General features: G+C 39.8%; 2 protein-coding genes across 2 annotated transcripts; both read left to right on the top strand.

The window, feature by feature from the left end:
• Positions 1-3262: 3262 nt before the first annotated feature.
• On the top strand, positions 3263-5316 carry LOC138224520 (allatostatin-A receptor-like). Its single transcript, XM_069182339.1, has 2 exons — positions 3263-4128; positions 4970-5316. Exons 1-2 carry the CDS (start codon positions 3263-3265, stop codon positions 5013-5015), a joined length of 912 nt encoding a protein of 303 aa, XP_069038440.1. The 3' UTR covers positions 5016-5316.
• Positions 5317-10505: 5189 nt separating this feature from the next.
• Positions 10506-11375, top strand: LOC107079719 (sphingosine 1-phosphate receptor 3-like). Its single transcript, XM_015365874.2, has one exon. The coding sequence runs from the start codon at positions 10506-10508 to the stop codon at positions 11373-11375; it is 870 nt and encodes a 289-aa protein (XP_015221360.2).
• Positions 11376-21991: the final 10616 nt, after the last annotated feature.

Genomic DNA, 21991 nt, shown 5'->3' with positions numbered 1-21991 from the left:
GTGGGGAGGAGAGCAGAGTAATGTAGCCAATTCATAGAGGGGGATTATTAGGAGGCCATGATTAGTAAGGGCCAATTGGAAATTTGGCCAGGACACCGGGGTTACACCCCTACTCTTTTCGAGAAGCGCCCTGGGATTTTTAATGACCACAGAAAGTCAGGACCTCGGTTTTACGTCTCATCCGAAGGACCGCACCTGTTTACAGTATAGTGTCCCCGTCACTATACTGGGGCATTAGGACCCACATGGACCGCAGGGTGAGCACCCCCTGCTGGCCCCACTAACACCTCTTCCAGCAGCAACCTTAGTTTTTCCCAGGAGGTCACCCATCCAGGTACTGACCAGGCTCACACCTGCTTAGCTTCATAATAATAAGGACTACTGTTGTGAATTGGGACTGTTGTCCTGAGATCAAAACAGGTCTTGTTTTATAAAGCTGTAGTGAAGGAACCAAGCTGCTGGCTCGAAGGTTAAATATCAACCTGTTAACTTTGCAAACTCCTGGTGTGGCACACAGCCTTACTGTCTTGAAGGATTTCAGGGGAAAGGGAACCTTTTTAAAAGTGAGACTAGAGGATTTTTTAAAGAACATTCTTGAAAATAGGTACAGATAGGTACAGATGAGGCTATATTTATATATCCACCTCATATATTTGATCTGCCAAACCTATACACAAATACACAAAGCATTAATGAGGCTTTTGTGGCCATCTTGTGTTCACAAAAGGCAGTTCCACAGGACTGATTGCTAAATTGAACTTCTTAGAAACACAGTTACGAAAAGTGCAATGTGTAATGAAGAACGCCTCACTCCACAGAATACACCTTGTATGTTTTTTTTCGCAAACATGAAGAAGGTTAAAAACAAGAGGGGCCATTCGTTGGAAACATAGATGTGCACGGCCTGGATTTATAGTTTTCTCCGCTTTTTATTTGTGGTTTTAACGGAGCAGCCTCAGTAGCCTATCTCTTTAAAGTTCAGATATATACTTTGTGTTAAAATCTTCTTCATTGTACAGCAGGCGCCTATTTCAGCTTTCTGCTCAGTCGTATATTTACGAATAAAAGGTAACAAAGTCCAGTCAGTTTCAGACATTCTGCTACCCAGCTCTTATCTTTCCCTGACTAAAGGCAAGCTGCCTTAACATTCTGCGTTCCAAAGTTAATCATTCCCAGAAGGCTGAAGCCTCAGAAGTTCTAACTTATAAATTCATGTTAACACGGCGCATTGCGTGTCTTGTGTTCACCAGTTAAAACTCTATGCTGCAGATTATTTCATTATTCTGACCAATCTACCAATTGCCACCAGTTCTGTTCTTGTGGCTGGCTCGGCTGTGTTGGGTATTATTTGTAAAGGTGGGGAGCTGCGTCAGCATGCGTAGGCTGCAAAGGAACAACTACTAGGTTTATTCCACGCTGAAAAGAGAAGAAAGAATACACAACGTTTCCGCTGTGGAGCCTTCTTCTGGTGTATTAATTGTAAAAGATTACTTTGAGCACAAAACAGATTTATTTTTCATGCTGAACACTAGCATAAGTGAGACTCTGTCTTGGGTAGGTGGTTACTACATCAGACTGTTTGATGTGCAGGAGGGCTATCCGTCCATAGGTACATAGGTAATACACACGTGGACCGACTCCTTGCAGTAGTTTATTCTTATACTTACAATTGTTATATAACCAGGACTGTAATTACATAATTTCATTTAAAAATCATTTGGTTTTACACTTACTTCTTATGAATCATCCTGAACATCATTGCTGTCAATCGATATAAACATATAGCACTTTGTTGCTCCAGGCAATAATAATCACAAAATTGTTGATGAATGTGAAACAGTACCTCATCGCTAAATACCAGATTGCTCGCGAGCCGCCGGGTCCAGAGAGAGACAGCAAGAAAGAGTCCCTGAGACTCATCATCGTGGTGGTAGTCTGCTTCCTGGCGCTCTGGACTCCTGACTTGTACTACATGATCGTGGTTCAGGTAAGCAGATGGGTGTACATGTTCTTGAGAAACAGCAATGACCCTCTGACCTTGACGCTAAGGTTTTCTGCCAATTGTACCCCCGGACCGTACATCTGGGGGAGCCCCGCTCTCAGGGAGGCTGTGCTGAAGGCCGTGTGGGGGAGAGTCTGTCCATTAAGAAACAGGTAAGTTTTTTATTACTGAAAATAAAACAGCACTCTGTCTATATGGATGTTGTATGTTATCACTTATCCTTCCATCAAAAATAAGCATGCTGAGATGGATTCCGTCTTGCGGTCTCCTATCTGCCCAATCAGTTACCTGGGCTAATACTGTTCCTATATCTCTGTGCTGTTTACTGAATCTTGTGAAGGAAAAAGTATGAAATTCCTGCACTGGATATCTAACGTGACTCTACAGAGCATCCCACATGGTTTCCTTTTTTTATCAACCACTGCCTGAAAAACACTTTGAGACTGTACATTAGCCAGGTCAGCTGCTGCCTTCAGCAATGCACCAGAGGTATATGAACTACCAGCCATCTTAATCAATCTATTCAGAGCTCACTTTGTGTCTTTTTCTGGTAAGCAACCTTTATAAAAGCTTTCACAGCTTTCTTGAATGATATTCCATATAACAATTCTTCAGAAATTCGATACTGGCAGGGATATAATTAATAATGCAGAGTTAAGGCTTGATTTACAAATGTCTGACGTTTCAGCAGGAAAACTTAAATACATTAAATATCATTATGGATTATAAAGCCACCTTGTGTTCGGAGAAGGAAGTTCCTCGGGATTGACTTCTAAATTGGAATTATTTTCTGTTTAGAAACACAACTAATAAAAATATTCCTTGCAATGAAGCACTTCCAAGTTCCTTTAATGCAACTAACTGATCTTTTTTTTTACAAATATGAGAAACACTAAAACGGAATTTGGCATGTTTTCAGTAACAAAGACAGCAATGCATGCATCAGCTATGTGTTTATGAATGCAACATGTTGCATGTTTCTCCGCCGTAGAGAAAATATCTGATTCCAGGTTTCATTCATAGGTTCATTAATTGCTCATTCCACCATAAAAGATCCGCGAGAAAACAGTTCATAGTATTTTGTTGTCCATCCAACTGTTATTTTACCCCAGACTGCAAACTATCCTTACACGCCCCTAAATTAATTATTCCTCGGAGACCAAGACCTCCTGAGACCTTGTTAACACGTGACATCTTCTGCGACGTGTTCGGCTATTAAAACTCAAAGGCAGCTTCTGCAGAAGCTCATTACGCCACGCGATGGTTTCTCTGAACCTCACTGTACCGTTAGCGGTGGACTTTAATTACGCTGCAGATTATTTCATTTTTTTAACCAATCTACTAATTGCTACCAGTGCTGTTCTCGTGGCTGGCTCGGTTGTGTTGGGTATTATTTGCAAAAAAACACTCCGAGGACAAAACAGGTTCATTTTCATGCTGAACACCAGCATAAGCGACACTCTGTCTGGGGTAGGCGGTTACTACATCGGACTGTTTGATGTTCAGGAGGGTTTTCCTTCCAGAAACGGCACCTATTACATATTGCCTTCGCTACTGGGAGTCAATATTCTGACCATCCTTTTTTCACAACTGGACCGATTCCTTGCAGTAGTTTATCCTTATACTTACAATCGTTATATAACCAGGACTATAGTTATAGAAGTCTGTGTTTTCTCTTGGTTTTACACTTACTTCACATTAACTATTCAGAGCTTTGTAACCACTGATGTTGCTGCAAAAATAAACGCTTACGGCACTTTGTTGCTCCGGGTAATAATAATCGCGAAAGTGCTGTTGAACGTGAAACTCTACCTCATCGCTAAATACCAGATTGCTCGCGAGCCGCCGGGTCCAGAGAGAGACAGCAAGAAAGAGTCCCTGAGACTCATCATCGTGGTGGTAGTCTGCTTCCTGACGCTCTGGACACCTCGTTTTTACTACATTATCCTGGTCCAGTTGACCAGATCCAGATACATGTTTAACAACAACGCCAGCGATCCTCTCAGTATGATGTTAAGATTCACTTCAACCTGTACCCCCGGACTGTACATTTGGGGGAGCCCCGCTCTCAGGGAGTCTGTGCTGAAGACGGTTTTTGGGGGAGTTTGTCCCCCACTGAAAAAAAGGTAAGAAATATAAAAAGTAAATATGATTACTATATAATAATTATTCATACCATAAAGTGTCTCGAGAATGCTGTGGATTGAAAGGCCCTATATAAGAATACAAATTGATTCATTGATCGATACAGTACAACTAGGAATAACGGGGACCACTTTCTCTATTACAAATAAGTTTAGTTTCTCTACCCAACCTGCTGTTTGTGGTCTTACTGTTCTTTTTTCAGATAGCTCAATTGCTTATTGTTGCTTTATTTCGCTGCTGATATCCTCCTTATGCTCTTACGGTGTTTTGGTCTCATGTATGGAAACAAAATGTATGGATTAAAATAATACGATTGACAGAAAATGAGTGTTGCTGAATTGCTATTTATCTTCAATGACATAGACTGGTTTTCAAAGTTGCCCTTACAGCACAAAATTGGAATTTATGTTGATGTACTCCAAGACAACATGAACATATTTTATAATATTAATGTTCACCAAATTCACCACGACTCAACTTTACGGGTTTTCTTTATTTAACATATAAAAGATTCTTGAAAGGTTAAAATTCGAATATCATTCTTAATCGAATTAACTCTATTTCAGTCAAGGCAGCAAAAATGATTATTCCTGACCGCTCATCCCAGTGAAAGGTATCGAGTGTTGCTTCTTTTAGAGAATTTGGTTGTAAGGAAATATTTTCTTTCCAAGACAAGTGCGCCCTTAACATTACTGGCTAGTTGGCGAACTGTTGTTGAAATATCCATTCTCAATCTCGATTCGTAAGACTAACAGGAAAGGTTGCAAGCTGATAGTTGAATTGTTGGATGGAAGATAAAAAATAAAACTTATTGTCTTTCAGGATCGGTCCAGACTCCAAAAGAAACTGCAAACATTTAGACATCTGAACGAAATCGACGAGCAGCGAAAGAGAACGTGGATCGTTGTTGACTTTTTTTTGACAATTTACACACTCCTAGAGAAGCGTGCTCACGGGCGTATTTGAAATTAGTTATTCCTCTTTAACATGGATATATTTTAAATATTTACTGTCGGCAAAACATCAGACTGCGAAACCAAAAACTTGTTTTTCTCTTCTCATAATGAGAAAAACAACGAAACTTTCATACAGCAAGAGTCAGGTGAATTTTGGAAAACAGTTTCTTTTCTTACGTTATTTCTGACATAAACCACAATAATGTCACAATAAAGTTTACTCAGCTCTAAACACCTGTGCCTTGACTGTTAATTTGTATATATTTATGAATTTACATATTACAAATACCAATAATTTGGAACGCCTATGTAAGAACTGAGAGAAAGGCGTCAACTGTATTCTTCTGAAATGGAACGATTGTTGATTTTGATCTTGTTCCTGGTGTTGAGTATCAGTGTTAACGTCAACGTCACCATTCTTGACACACCCCTGTCAATATTATCACTTAGTTAATCAATATCTTATATGTATATCTCCTTCAAGAGTGAGCATTGCAAGGCATCAGATAATACACACTTCTATCAGAATACAGTAGCGTTCTAATTAATTGTAACATTCATGATTTGCCACTCAAGTTTCACCAAGAGAGGGAATCGCATGGACAATTAAAAGTATGCATAGATAAAGAAAAGGCCTAATCCTGTTATATTTTTGACCCCCAATACAGGAGATCTGAAATCCTGCACTTGGTATCAAGTGTGACATCAGAAAACACCCCACATGATTTCCTTTTTATCAGATACTGCCTGCAAAACACCCTGAGACTGTTTTGGATATAATACACCTGTGGCACGTAAACTAACAATCAGACTTCCCAGTCAGTCTCTTGGGAGATGACTTTGCTTCAGCTTTCTGATCAGAAACGTTTTAAAGCTTTCACAACTGACTGATATTTCACACAACGATAGAAATCTATACTGGTCAGGATATAATATGTACTTTACATATAATACGTTTGTCTTGCTCAGGTACAGGCGTCTGACACTGGAGGAAAACCACATACATGAAACATAATTGTGGATTACAGTGCCATCTTGTGTTCAGACAGGATTTTCTTTGAGGAACACGCTAAAAATAGTCCTTTTAACAAAACACTGTCAAGTCAACATACTTGTAAAAAAGTTATATCTGCAGAGAAAATGTGCAGCTCAAACTCGGTCATCTGCTTCGTGAATACAAATATAACATTTTTAAAAGTTTCTTTCCTGTACAGAAGGGGATAATTTCAGACAAATTTCGCCATTTCAATATTTACAATAACTGTTAGAAAAGAGTACGTAAATGATTTTCTCTTCAGTATCTAAATGTCATATTTTCCAAAAAGCAAAATGCCTTAAGATTTCCCATTCGACAGTTAATTGCTCCCAGAAGGTCCAAATCCAAAGTGCAATTACATGTGAAAAAGGATCATCTCCTGCGAAGTATCCGCCTATTAAACCTCAAAGGCATCTTAGCCTGATACTCATTTTACCAAGCGATGATATCTCTGAACCTCACTGTGCCGTTAGCGGTGGACTTTAATGATGCTGCAGATTATTTCATTTTTATAACCAATCTACTAATTGCAACCAGTTCTGTTCTCATTGCTGTCTCGGTTGTGTTGGGTATTCTTTGTAAAAAGTCACTTCGAGCTCAAAACAGGTTTATTTTCATGCTGAACACCAGCATAAGTGATACGTTATCTGGGTTAGGTGGTTACTACATCGGACTGTTTGATGTACAGGAGGGCTATCCGTCCAGGAACGGCACCTATTACATAGTGCCATCGCTACTGGGAGTCAATATTCAGACGATCATGGTTGCACAAGTGGACCGATTCCTTGCTGTAGTTTATCCTTATGTCTACAACCGTTATGTAACCAGGACTGTAGTGATACAACTTTGCGTTTTCTGTTGGTTTTACACCTACTTTTTCTTAATGGTTCAAAACCTCATTACAGTGGAAATGGCTGCAAAAATGAGCGTTTATGGCACTTTGGCGCTCCAGGCAATAATAATCGCTAAAGTGATGCTGAACGTGAAACTGTACCTCATCGCTAAATACCAGATTGCTCGGGAGCCGCCGGGTCCAGAGAGAGACAGCAAGAAAGAGTCCCTGAGACTCATCATCGTGGTGGTAGTCTGCTTCCTGGCGCTCTGGACTCCTCGCTTTTACTATCTTATCGTGGTCCAGCTGACCAGGTCACGATACATATTCACGAACAACGCCAGCGACCCTCTGAGCATGATGATAAGATTCACTTCAACCTGTACCCCCGGGCTGTACATCTGGGGCTGTACCCCCGGGCTGTACATCTGCTTTCTCATCCACTGAGAAAAAGGTAAGAATTACAGCAAGGGGGAAAAATACTATCAATTATATAAAAAAGCTTAATTAGTGCTTAATTTGAGCTAAAATGTTCTAATATTTGTGTGAGTTTTGGTTCTCCTAAAGGAAAATGTAAAACTGTTTAGAATTGCCACATAATTAAGCCTACTGTTATTATACAAATACCGATTTTCAGGACACCTCCTTCACATAGAACTGAATTTAAAAGTCACACTTAAAACTAAAATCCCCAACATTTTTTCTAAACTACACCAGAACACCCAGGAAATATCAACATATTTTACTAAATGTACAATGTAAAATCCACGTTACCTCCGTTTTAATTGTATTTCTTTACATTGGCTGATTATTGAACTTGATCTATTCTTCAGTGACTGCCCTGTTATCATAATTGAACCGACTCTCTGAGTCAAGCGAGAAACGCTTGCTGATTTAGTGATCAGTGCTGCTTATCTGAGAAGAGAGAGTCGAGGTAGGTCATACTGTACGTTAATATTTCAAGACAGGGTCAGGTCTTGAATCATCGGGTGATTCACTAAATTTTAAAACAAGAGGTAAATTTAAAATAACGACTTGCGGAGGAATCCGGAAACTCAATAAATGACTAATGTTCATTTCACAACCACTTGAAAAATAGCTACCATAAATCTGTGTAATCGTTTGTGAAAATGTCTCAGTTTCATATCTTGAAGCAGTGCTCACAAAACAGCAAACAAAACAATTCAGCCATCAAACTGTTATTGAAATGTTTATTTGGAAGGCAAAGGCTCTGCTAGTCGATAATCGATAATCAGAATACAATCTGAAGACTGAATTCCTTTATGACAGATCAAAAAAGTAATTACTCTTTTTTTTCCAGGGTCGACCCAGACTCCACAAGAAAATGCAGAACCCTGGAAGAAGGCGCCGTATTTTAACATCATCCAAGAGAAAATATTCACCCGTCAGAATTTTTTCGTCATCTGTGTCTCTGCCTTACTTCGATACTTCATTGGAGTAAACGTTTGGGCTACAAAATTAAAAACATTTGTTCTAGGTACAATATATTGTAGCAGGGAAGAAAGTTTTAGTTCAATTCTGTCCATACAATGTCTACTGGTGATCAGATCCACATAAAAAAAAACTTTAAAACCAGCCCTTTTATATAATATAACAGTGGCCATTACAAAAGCTTTAAACACAAAATTCATCTTCTGTTTAAATGGTGCTTTATTTTAGAAACTTTTTTCTGAGCTTTTACTGTCTTTTCTGGTCTCACTGTCCAGACTCCCAGTCTCTTACATATTTGATGTCAAATTCCTTCATTTCCTTCCAGATAAAGCAGAGTGAGATAATAACTGTCAGGATGGGTCAGTAATAAGAAAAAATCATGACATTATCTTTCTCCTGATACTCTTTTACAAGCTCTAGGATTTGATTATTTGAAAATACCACACCTCTTGCGATTTAAGAACCCCTCACATGAGAAACGATCACACCACATACTCTGAAGCAAATAAGGGCAAGAATTCAAAATATTTTACAGTCTGTTAAATAACAGAATTTATGTATTCTTGATTTTTTAAATGTGTCACTATATTTCCCGTTGTGAAATGTATTTTGATCTTGGCTTATCAAAGCAAAAATACAAACTTTCAGCATGTGGACTCAGTAAAAAAACACTAACGTCTTTTATTTTTCTTAATTTAGAGATTTAAAAAAATGTAGATGTCTTTTTTCTTCTTAAGCAAGAATGATATATATTTTCTTTCATTTTTCCAATGACCTCTGTGCTCGTGTACAGTAACTTCTCCATCTAGGTTCTATAGTTCAATATGTCTTGACAAGGAGCCTGCCAGTTTTAGAAACTTTTAAATTAGATCAACTCAGGTCTCAGTAGATGAACATGGTTACAACAGACATTAAAATCTGAGGAATAAGGGCTTGGGTCTCTTGATTTACTCCCGATCTGTCCATGATCTATGAGACCATAGAATGCAGGAGGGTGATACCTTCTGCACAGGCCAAGACAATGCTTGGGCTGGGTGGCACCTGCTGGATGGTACCTATTAACCCATTGAGTTGCCAGCTACACTATCTGGCCCACTCCAATCGGCCAACCTCACACTGATAACGGCCGCTTCACTAGTCAGATTTAAAGTGAGCGCATTGGCTCACATGTCAAGAAGTTCACTCTCCACAATTTTGTATCCTGTTGACGTATGTTTATGCACAACTGTTTCTGTTTTGCACATTACCTGTTACCTGTTGTTTTGTACATTATCTGTTTTTGTTTTGCACGTTGCCTGTTGTCTCTGTCTTTCTTTTCTTACACAATTGTATTGTTGTTTTGTACTACATATGGTCTGAGAGCTAGCTAAATAGCATCCCGTTATATATATATACACCTGTGTAGGAGTATAATGACAATAAACTTGAACTTGAAATTAGCCAGGTCAGCTGTTGATACACTACAGGTATATGGACTACTAATCAGTCATCCTAATCAATATCACTTTGTGTCAGTTGCAGGGTATAACCCCGTTCTATTGAGTAACGGCGTTAGTCTGATACATCGGGAAAAATCCAACTAAATGATAATTTAGGATTATGGAGCCACCACGTGTTCAGAAATGGCGGTTTCTCAGGATTTATCAAAATAAATTGTTTTCTATTTTTACACAAAAGTAATAGAAACAGTCCCTGTAATGAAAGACTTCGAACTCATTTGAAAACCATTAATCTTTTTTACAAACATGAGAAACGATAAAACGCGGTTCATTACAGAAGGATCTGCTCAGTTATCAGCTGTGCGTTAATAAATACGTTCAAAGTATTTCTTCTCTGTACGGGCACTGACTACACGTTTCTAAATTCATCAATCGCCAATTACAGCATTTACAAAAGCTGATGGGACAAATTAAGTAAATTATATTCTGTTGTTTATCCAACTGTCATCCTTCGCGTAAGATTTCACATTCACAACATAATTATTCCCAGGAGGTCCGAAGACCCAAAGAGATTATTTTTCTGTTTTCAGATTACCTATTAAAACTCAAAGGCGGCATCGCCAGATACACATTTCACCCCACGATGATTTCTCTGAACCTCACTGTGCCGTTAGCGGTGGACTTTAACGAAGCTGAAGATTATTTCATTTTTATAGCAAATCTACTAATTGCTACCAGTTCTTTTCTCATGGCTGGCTCGGTAATGGTAGGCATTATTTGTAAAAATGAACTGCGAGCACAAAATCGCTTTATTTTCATGCTGAACACCAGCATAAGCGACACTCTGTCTGGGGTAGGTGGTTACTACATCGGACTGTTTGACGTCTACGAGGGCTATCCGTCCAGGAACGGTACCTATTACATAGTGCCTTCGCTACTGGGAGTCAATATTTTGACCATCTTATTTGCACAGTTCGATCGATTCATTGCTGTTGTTTATCCTTATGTTTACAATCGTTATGCATCCAGGACTGTAATTATAGAAGTTTGCCTTTTCTGTTGGTTTTACACTTACTTAATAGTAGCGATTCAGAACGTCGTTACAATTGATTTAGCTGCAAAAGTGAGCGCTTACGGTACCTTGCTACTCCAGGCAATAATAATCGTGAAAGTGATGCTGAACGTGAAACTGTACCTCATCGCTAAATACCAGATTGCTCGGGAGCCGCCGGGTCCAGAGAGAGACAGCAAGAAAGAGTCTCTGAGACTCATCATCGTGGTGGTAGTCTGCTTCCTGGCGCTTTGGACTCCTCGCTTTTACTATCTTATCGTGGTCCAGATGACCAGGTCACGATACGTATTTAACAACAACGCCAGCGACCCTTTTAGCATGATGATACGATTTTCTGCAACCTGTACCCCCGGGCTGTACATCTGGGGGAGCCCCGCTCTCAGGGAGGCTGTGATGAAGACGGTGTGGGGGAGAGTCTGTCCAGTACCGAGAAAAAGGTAAGAAATACAGTAAGAGAAAAAAATCTGAATTCTATTAAAATAAAATTGCGTGTTTGGCCCTTCATTTGAGCTAAAATGTTCTTATATTTCTGTGTGTTTTTTGTTCTCTTAATGTTCTCCGTTTGGACGCCGACATAAATTATTTTAATGTTATTGTATGAATACCGATCTCCAGGACACCCCCTTCACAAAGACTTTAATTTAAGAGTCGCAATTCAAAATTAAATAAATGTGCTGATTTTACTTTTTTTATAAACATTAAAATATTCTGGAAACGTCAATTAAATGTATAAAAAAATTACAATACATGTTCTCTCAGTTTTAATTTAAGTGATTTACTGATTCTTAAAAAGGCTAATTCTTAATCCTTTTCCTATTCTGTGACTGTCATCGAAATTGAACTGACGTTATTTGAGAAACGCTTAGTTATCAGTGCTGCTTAACTGAGAAGACAGCGTTAGGATATTTCAAAGTTAAATGTGAAATACGGACTGCGAAGGAATCGGGAAATTTAAAAGATGACTAATGTTTGTTTAAAAAAATGATTTTGTTTTTAGTTCAGAGCAGAGATCAAAAATCCGCCCCGTCTCCAAAATGGATCCGCCCTCATAAAAAACATCTACAGCAGGTAAGGAGTCCAGGATCAAATCTTAAGGCAAAAAGAGACATCTGTATCATAGTCTGTGAAAATAACAAGTTGCCTCAGTTCGCATTTCTAAACAGTGTTCGCAAAACAGCTAAGCAATTCAAACATTACATTGTTATTGGAATATTTATTCGTAAAACAAAGGCTCTGATAATCGGGATACAATGTGCAGACTGAATTCCTGTAATAAAGATAAAAAAGTCATTTCTCTTTGGTTTTCCAGGGTCGAGCCAGACACCACAACAAAGGGCAAACGTTTCGAAGGAATACCGAGTGTGAGGGGTGCACTAAGAACAATCGGCCCCATATTTCAACGCCTTCCAAGAGAAATCATTCACTTGTCAAAACTTAAAGAGGAACTGCAATGCGATTTTCACATTTTGGTTTTCATGTTCGTTAGAAAGGATCGGCATTGATCGGTGCATTTCAAATCACAATTAAAGTAAAATGCACACAGTAACGTGTAAAACCTCCCATTTACATGACAAAATAGATTAAAATTCCAGGTGTGCGCAGTGGTCACATTCTGCGATTCAGAACGAGACAGGAAAATATCCGGTGAGGTGAAGGAACCTTATTACACCGTAAACAAGCAGGCTTGTGAACACATCTTGTACTCCAATAGAGATATTGCTCTCGACTTCCAGACGGTTTTGTTGACACAAACTACTAACTTATTAATTCTGCATGCAGATCATGTTGAAACATTTCTGCGGTGAAAAGTCTGCTGCACAACCTGTATTCGCTTCAACATCGCATTACATTATTCATTACAGGGACTAGTGAGCAGGAAGGGCGCTTTATGTGTCATTTTTTTCGAACTCGCGCTCTCACCCGCGGCGATTGGTTTGTGACAACGATGGCGACCATACAGTACTTTCACAAAGTTCACAATTTTGTGCCTAATTCGAAATTTGTAAACTTTGACCATATGGTCAATTTATTTTGTTACCAAGATTTAATAACCGGTCTGTGAAACTGGGACTGCAGTTCCCCTTTTAAATAACTTACTTTTCACTATTTCATCAGCTATGTCTCTACCTTATCTTAATACTTTAATTTGATGAAAAGCTTGGTCTACAAAACTGAAAACATTTTTGTTCTTGTTTCAGAAAAGCACACAAAGCAATTTTGGAAAATAAATAAACTTGCATACATGATAAGGTATTTCTGGAAGAAGGTTTTAATTGATTTCTGTCCATAAAATATTTTTTCGTGATTAGACCTACATGGAAAAAACTAAAAAACAGCCATTTAAATACTATGAACAGTGCATTAACAAAATCATTATGCAAAAAATGCATGTTCTGTTTCAATTTTGCCTTATTCTAGAAACCTTTCTGCTTTCAATTTTAATGTCTTTATGCAGAATCTCACAGTCTAGACTCTCACACTCTTATTTGATAATGGCGTGATATAAGAGACAGGGGGCGCTCACCCTGCGGTCTGTGTGGGTCCTAATGCCCCAGTATAGTGACGGGGACACTATACTGTAAAAAGGCGCCGTCATTCGGATGAGAAGTAAAATCGAGATCTTGACTGTCTGTGGTCATTAAAAATCCCAGGGCGTTTCTCGAAAAGAGTAGGGGTGTTATCCTGGCGTCAATATTTCCCATTGGCCTTCACTGATCAAGGCCTCCTAATAATCCCCATCTATGAACTGGCTTCATCACTCTGTTCTCCTCCCGACTGATAGCTGATGTGTGGTGATTGTACTGGCGCACTATGGCTGCCGTCAAATCATCCAGGGTCGATGCTGCACACTAGTGGTGGTGGAGGGGATCCCCATTACCTGTAAAGCACTTTGAGTGGAGTGTCCAGAAAAGCGCTATATACTGTAAGTGTAAGGAATTAATTAATTAATCATCACAGCTCAGTCATTCTTCCCTGACTACTCTGTGTGCGGGTTTGTCAGTTTCAATATTAGGATTAATTAGCAGCCATATCACCCTGCAACTCACAACTAGCAACCCACTGAAGCTGAGCAGGTGTGAGCCTGGTCAGTACCTGGATGGGAGACCTCCTGGGAAAAACTAAGGTTGCTGCTGGAAGAGGTGTTAGTGGGGCCAGCAGGGGGCGCTCACCCTGCGGTCCATGTGGGTCCTAATGCCCCAGTGTAGTGACGGGGACACTATACTGTAAACAGGCGCCGTCCTTCGGATGAGACGTAAAACCGAGGTCCTGACTCTCTGTGGTCATTAAAAATCCCAGGGCGTTTCTCGAAAAGAGTAGGTCAAATTTCCCATTGGCCCTTACCAATCATGGCCTCCTAATAATCCCCATCTATGAATTGGCTACATTACTCTGCTCTCCTCCCCACTGAGAGCTGATATGTGGTGAGCGTTCTGGCGCACTATGGCTGCCGTCGCATCATCCAGGTGGGGCTGCACACTGGTGGTGGTGGAGGGGATCCCCATTACCTGTAAAGCGCTTTGATTGGAGTGTCCAGAAAAGCGCTATATAAGTGTAAGCAATTATTATTATTATTATTATTAATTACAGTTTATTTACTTAGAGAGTCTACATGTGTTATTGAGGACATATGGACTTAAAAGGACAAGAATAATTAAATAATATCTTAGTCTGAGGAAATGCAAAACCGTCTACATTTCATCAAAAAGAGTTCCACTCTGAGACAGAAGCTTTACCAGCTGTGGAAAAAGACAAGACCTGCGTGTGCTGATCACAGTGTTCAGGCAGAAACGTAATAGAAACAGGACCTGTAATGAAAGACTTCGAAATTATTTGAAAACCATTAATCTTTTAACAAACATGAGAAACGATAAAACGCGGTTCTACATTATTTTCATTAGAGTAGGCTCTGCAACTCCTGCTCAGTTATCAGAGGTGCGTTAATACATACGTCTAAAGTATTTCTTCTCTGTAGAGAAGGGCACTGACTACACCTTTCTAAATTCGTTAATCGTCTATTCCACTATTTACAAAAGCTGATAGAACAAAATAAGTAAATTATATTCTGTTCGTTATCCAACTTCCATAGTCCTCGAAAGATTTCACATTCACAACCTAATTATCCCCAAGAGGTCCGAAGACCCAAGCGTGCAATTACCGAGTCAAAAAGGATTTATTCAGTTTTCAGATGACCTATTAAAACTCAACAGCAGCATCGCCAGATACTCATTTTGCCACACGATGATTTCTCTGAACCTCACTGTGCCGTTAGCGGTGGACTTTAGTGACGCTGCAGATTATTTCATTTTTATAACCAATCTACTAATTGCCACCAGTGCTGTTCTCGTGGCTGGCTCGGTTGTGTTGGTTATTCTTTGTAAAAAGTCACTTCGAGCACAAAATCGCTTTATTTTCATGCTGAACACCAGCATATCTGACACTCTGTCTGGGGTAGGTGGTTACTACATCGGTCTGTTTGATGTGCCGCAAGGCTATCCGCCTAGTTACAGTACTTATTACATAGTGCATTCGCTACCTGGAGTCAATATTATGACCATCTTGTTTTCACAGGTGGACCGATTCCTTGCAGTAGTTTATCCTTATACTTACAATCGTTATGTATCCAGGACTGTAGTTATAGAAGTTTGTTTTTTCGCTTGGTTTTACACATACGTAATAATGCTGACGATTCTGAACCTCGTTACGTTAGAAGTGCTTGCAGAAATACGTGCATATAGCGTGTTGACCTTGCAGGCAGTAATAATCGCCAAAGTGTTGATGAACGTGAAACTGTACCTCATCGCTAAATACCAAATATCGCGGGAGCCGCCGGGTCCAGAGAGAGACAGCAAGAAAGAGTCCCTGAGACTCATCATCGTGGTGGTAGTCTGCTTCCTGGCGCTCTGGAGTCCTCGCTTTTACTACATTATCGTGGTTGAAATGACCGGGTCTAGATACATGTTCAAGAACAACGCCAGCGACCCTCTGGCCATGATGTTACGATTCACTTCAACCTGTACCCCCGGGCTGTACATCTGGGGGAGCCCCGCTCTCAGGGAGGCTGTGCTGAAGACGGTGTGGGGGAGAGTCTGTCCCCCACTGAGAAAAATGTAAGAACTGTATCAAGAGGAAAGAAATATATTCTAAAGTGCATGAATTCTATCCTGCTTTTAGTGATTCCGCTATTTTTCTTAACTGAGCTTTCAGTTGTTTCTCTTGTCCTCAATTGGGTTAAAACCCTAGTTATATTGTTTTTGTTGTTGTTGTTGCTCTCCTAAAGGAGATTGCGATAAGAATAATGAACTTTGCTATATGAATACAGAATTTCAGCACATCCTTCAGATAGAATTTCATTTAGAATTCGGAATTAAAAATGAAAACGGTATTTTTTGCATTAGTGAACAAAACTTTATTGCCATATGTAACCGGTACATACATTGTACTGGTACAATGGAATTCCTACATACAGAAACTCTCTGGATTGTTAAAAAAAGGTGTACAGCTCAAAGTGCAGACAGTGCATCAGGACAAACAAACAGTAGACAATGTACCAGTAAACAAGTAAACAGTTCGAATGTAAACAATGCAGACATGTAAACAATGACTGCAGATGTGCAATAAATAAAATTGCAGTGAGGTAGATGGTGCAGGTGTGGTCCGAGGGGCATGGCCAGATGTGTTCGCCCATCGCACTGCTTGCGAGTAGAAGCTATTGAGGAATCTGGTGGTCAGTGCCCGTATGCTTTTGTATCTCTTGCCTGAGGACAGCGGGGTGCAGAGCTCATGCTGTATAATGTCGTCTAACTACAGAAAGCAATCAATATATTGATGGAAACATCATATATATTTTAGGAAAACGTATAATTTAAAATGAGGGCATGTTATCGGAAATATATGTTCTTGACATACCAGTTTACTGCTCATTTTACAAATTGTTCCGGCTTTATCAGAGCGGAGATAAAAAAACTCAGCCTCTCTCAACAATGGAACTATTTTTGTAAAGATGTAAAGATTTTTGTAAAGATATGAAATATCTAAACAAATATTTTTCTGTGTGTTTTTCAGAATCAGCCCAAGCTCCAAAAGAAACCAGAGAAACTGCAAACATTTAGACAAAATGTCAAGAGTAGAGAATTGGAAATGATATCATCATCAGCTTCATGATTTTACTCAGTCCTAGAGAACAACGTACCCAGTGAAGTACAAACAGGTTTATTTTAGTTAGTTCACTTTCTTTAACATGTAATATTAAATGTAATATTAAAGTACTAAACCAAAACGCCTTTTCTTCTCTCCCAATAACGATATTAATAATAATAACATTTATTAATAATGATTAATTTATTAATTATTAATAATTAGTTATTGATAATGGTTATTGATTACATACTCAAAACAACGAAATAATATTGTATTTCTTACATGCTATATCTCACATAAAATTGTTTTTATTCTAACAAAATCTACCAAATAGTGAAGTCAAATGGCAAAATGAGGTGAATCAATGCCTTGTAAATAATACTGTGATCTAGGGACTCTGTTCAGTAAGTGATCTCAGCTACAGAAGCTACAGACGACAAATGAGACCAGACAGGCAGCTTGTGATGCCTAAATACAGCAACAGCAATTCACTGTCACAATAAAGACTACACACCTCTAAACAACTGTGCCCTGACTGTCAATTTGTACCGTGTATGTGAATTTACATATGCACCCAAAATTTGGAGGAGTCTAGATAAGAATTTAGAGAAACCGTCAGCTGTAGTCTTGTGAAATTAAGTAGTTAGCAGCCCTATCATCCGTCAACCATCTGAAGCTCAGCAGGCGTGAATCTGGCCAGTACCTGGACGGGAAACCAGCCGGGAAAGCTAAATTTGCTGCTGGAAGAGATGTAAGTGCGGCCAGTAGGCTGATCTGACCGTGAGGTCTGTGGTCTGTGGTCACGGGAGTGACGAGGACTATTTGCTGTAAAAAGGCGTCACTCTGTACTCCTCCGCACTGATAGCTGATGTGTGGGGAGCGTACTGGCGCACTATGGATGCCGTCGAACCCTGGCGGTGGGGAGTCCCCATTACCTGGAATTATTTATGATTTTTATTACTAAGTAGAAGATCTTGATATTGTTCCGGTTGTTGTGGATCAGTCTTATATTAATCAACGTCATCATTGTTAAAGCCCACCAGTGTAACGACGCGGCGCGGTGAAATGAGCCGCGTCTGACTGAGAGCTGACAAGCCGGTCCCGGGTAACTTCTAGGTGTGGAACATCGCAACAAAAGAAGAAAAGAGGAGCCCAGAAAAGAAAAGACAGTTGTGGCAAGGAACAGGGAAAACGCTGAAATAATGAAGCGCAAAAATGTAGGAAAAAAATGGTGTCAGGAAAGTACGAAGTAGCAAACGCACAGCAACTCAACTAATCACAGAGCGCAGAGTGAAGGACGTAGAGAAAGTAATATTTAAAGAAAAATTGAACTAATTAGGAATAATTAAATAATCGTTTAATTGGCCTCCCGCTGTGAAAGTCTGCCCGAGAGTGTTCGAACAGCGCCTGGAGGTGAGCATGCGGGACCGATCACCGACACCTACTCAATAATATCAATCACTCAACCAATATCTTACAACGCCTGTAGAATGCCTTCAAGAGCCGGTATTACAAGGCATCAGACAATACATATAATAAGAATACAGAAGAAGCAATGAAAACCATTTTATTGCTATTTGCTCTCATTCTTTGTTCTGGCTTGATAAGTATTTTAAAACATGGAGTTTTGTATGGCCTTGAATTATTAACATTGAGTATCATGTGATAAAATAAATTAATAAGTGAAATTATTTAAGTTTTTAAAAATATCTATTGACTTAGAACCAGAAATGAATAAGATGAAGAAATATGCAGCCTTAATGCTGACATGAGCATACTCAGGCACTGACCTGATCTCCCGAAGTTGGTAAGGGCTCTACTGAGGACAACAGATCTTATAATTAGGCATTGTATTAAAAATGTGTATAATATGTCAGGGTTAATTATCTGTGTGAGCGAAAGGTGAACTAATATATTCATTATCTGTCTCTAGTGGACAGCAAAATTACAGAATACCTAAACTTGAACATCTGCCTTAAATTAAAAATAGGATAAGATATAACTTAATCGTGCATCCAAAATGGTTTTTTAATTGGTCTATGGCATCAGCTTACAAAACTACAAAGCAAATAAACACTCAACATGAAATACACATTAAAAAACAAGATAAATCCTAGTCATGCAATACTCATACATACCTCTCAGCCTGCCCATATTACCATTACAATTAAACCAACAGCTTCATACAGCAGACAGACACTTAGCTGCATTTAATATTCCGCTTGAACAGGGAACAAAAGTCATTCTAAACCACCTTCCTGAAGGTAGCAAATGAAAATAGGAATACTGAAGAAGATGGAGGGGTCATCAATGAAAAGTTGTGCTTTCCTTCAAACCGTGATAGAATACAACTCTTTAAGCTGTGTCTGGTCAGCCAATTATTTGACTAGCAATATTAACAATTCTGGCTATTTTCCCTTTAATTATAATACTCTGGCTACCATACCGTAGTGATACCAAAGGTAAGAATGCTTTTACTAACATTCTATAAACCCTCTCCAAACCTTATGACTCACCCAGGCTCTTTCAGCTTCCTGATCAAAATATACACTGACTAAGCTTCTTATAAATGCAATTGGCATTTTGTGTGAAGTTGCTATTCCTGGGCATTCTAAACACAGAGACACATCCACAAAACTTTCAATAACGGTCAGAGGTCAAAGAATCTAATGAGTTATTATTGCATGTAGGCAGTTCTTTGGTTTTAATTTATATCCAAACTCTTAGCACTCTTTCCGTGAAGCTGTTATCAAGAGTGGAAAATCGGGGCCTCTGTCTCCCTGCAGTTCACAGCCTGGTCTCAGGAAAGGACACAAGAGCTGCTCACACTGATCACAGGACATGGACCTGGGGGACACAGGGAGACCCCTGTAATACAGAGGTGTCACTAAGAGAGGGAGTCACATGGACAGGTGAAACCGATCGGAATTACAGTGAATGGGTTGCGTCAATCGTGTTGACTGACGTGTACAGTACATTCCACCTCAACCGAACGCTAGTAGACCCGTATGTGAACTAGTGCAACATATTGCTGCTGTGGAAAGGTCCAATCCAGACTGCACAGGTATACTGCCGGGTGACTTTAACCACACTACCCTGTCACAGGAAATGCCACATTACAAACAGCAAGTTATCTGCCCTGCCAGAGCTGATGAAATACTAGATCACTGCTGCTGTACATTGGATCCCTCTTATCGCATCTATCTTCAAGCACTGCTTGGAAATTTAGATCACGCATTCATTTTGCTTAACCAAAAAATAAAAAATATCAAATCAAAAGTTAAATCAGTCAAGGTCTTGTCCTCAGAAGCTATAGAAAGCCTGAAAGGGTGTTTTGAATGTACAGATTGGAATGTATTTAGTTCTGCTTGTGCCTCCTTGGACGAATACACTGACACTGCTACATCCTATACAGGTTTTTGTGAAGGGGCATGCATCCCTACAAAAACTTTCAAGACATACAGTATAAAGAAACCACGGCTCTCAGAAGAACTGCAAGACCTCCGCCAGAGGAAGAATAAGGCTTTTATTGAGGGTGACAGGATTGAATATATCTCAGCCAAGTATGAACTGTGCTCTATAGTGAGGAAAGCTAAGAGCAACTACAGTAATGAACTAAAGGAACAACTCAAGAATAGTATGAAGGAAAATTCAGGAAATAACCAACTACAAGGAAAAAACTCCGCCACCTTACTGGATGATGACCCCAGTCTCCCAGATAAACTCAACCAGTTTTATGCTCGCTTTGGAAAACCAGACGGGAAGGCCTCCTCATTACCTTCACTGTTGTCTACCCCCCTGCCTCCTCCATTTTCCATCCATACTGTACTGACAAATTAAGAGCAATCTTCAACAAACAAAAGAAAAAGAAAAGCCACAGGCTCACAGCTGCAGCTCTCAGCTATTGGGCTGATCAACTGGCCCCTGTGTTTACCAATATTTATATTACTTCACTTCTTCACCAGAAAGTCCCTCACAGTTTTAAAATATCTGCTACAATACCTGTTCCTAAATCTTCAAAAGTATCCTGCCTCAACGGTTGCAGACCAGTTGCTCTTTGAGTGTCTAGTGCTTAAGCACCTCCAGCACTGTACATCTCCCCTGCTGGATTCTCACCAGTTTGCCTACAGGGCCAACAGGTCTGTTGAAGACGCCATTAACCTGGATCTCCATCGTATACCCCAGCATTTGGAGAAGCCTAATTCCTACGCCTGCATCTTTTTTGGGGATTTCAGCACAGCATTCAATACCGTTAATCCACATAAATTATTCAGTAAACTGACAGACTTGAACATCAACTCTGTTATGTGTTGGATTTTGAACTTTGTCGTTGTGAAAAATGGGATATCTTTGTGAGAACGTTGTTACTTATGCACCCTGTGCGGGTCTCCAGGCGAGGTCCGGTAGCTGAAGTATCTAAAAGCCAGCGACGAGGCAGAGTGGTCGGTTATTCCAGGTGGGGTCAAGTCCAGGTAGTAGACAAGGAGAGAGGCAAACAAATTTGATAGGGGCGAGGCAAGAGCGAGAAATCTCAAACCAAAGAGTTGACGTTGAGGGAGCCCAGATGAGGTAGAAAAGGTACTTAGAAGGAAAGGGCGAGGTGAGCTCAGGAGGCAGAAATGATCCTAATACTGAACGATGTTACAGGGTGAACTGAAGGAAGCAGTGGGAAATTGGGTAATGAGGGGTTAACTGAGACCAGCTGCAGCCGTAACAATCTTGCCCTCTGACTCTTAGCACAGGTGCTCCCTAAGACTGTGTCCTATCTCCATGGTTCTTCCCTTTTCACAAGCAACCTCACATCTCGGGATGACTCCATCAGGATTTTCAACTAAGCAGATGATACAACTATTGTTGGTCTCATCTCGAATAATAATGAGACTTGTTACTGAAAGCAGATTGACTTGGGAACAGCCTGG

This window comes from Lepisosteus oculatus, chromosome 22, assembly GCF_040954835.1.
Source record: "Lepisosteus oculatus isolate fLepOcu1 chromosome 22, fLepOcu1.hap2, whole genome shotgun sequence".
NCBI classification, from domain to species: Eukaryota; Metazoa; Chordata; class Actinopteri; order Semionotiformes; family Lepisosteidae; genus Lepisosteus; species Lepisosteus oculatus.
Note: the sequence above shows the minus strand (reverse complement) of the source record. Positions and strands in the feature narration are given on the sequence as shown.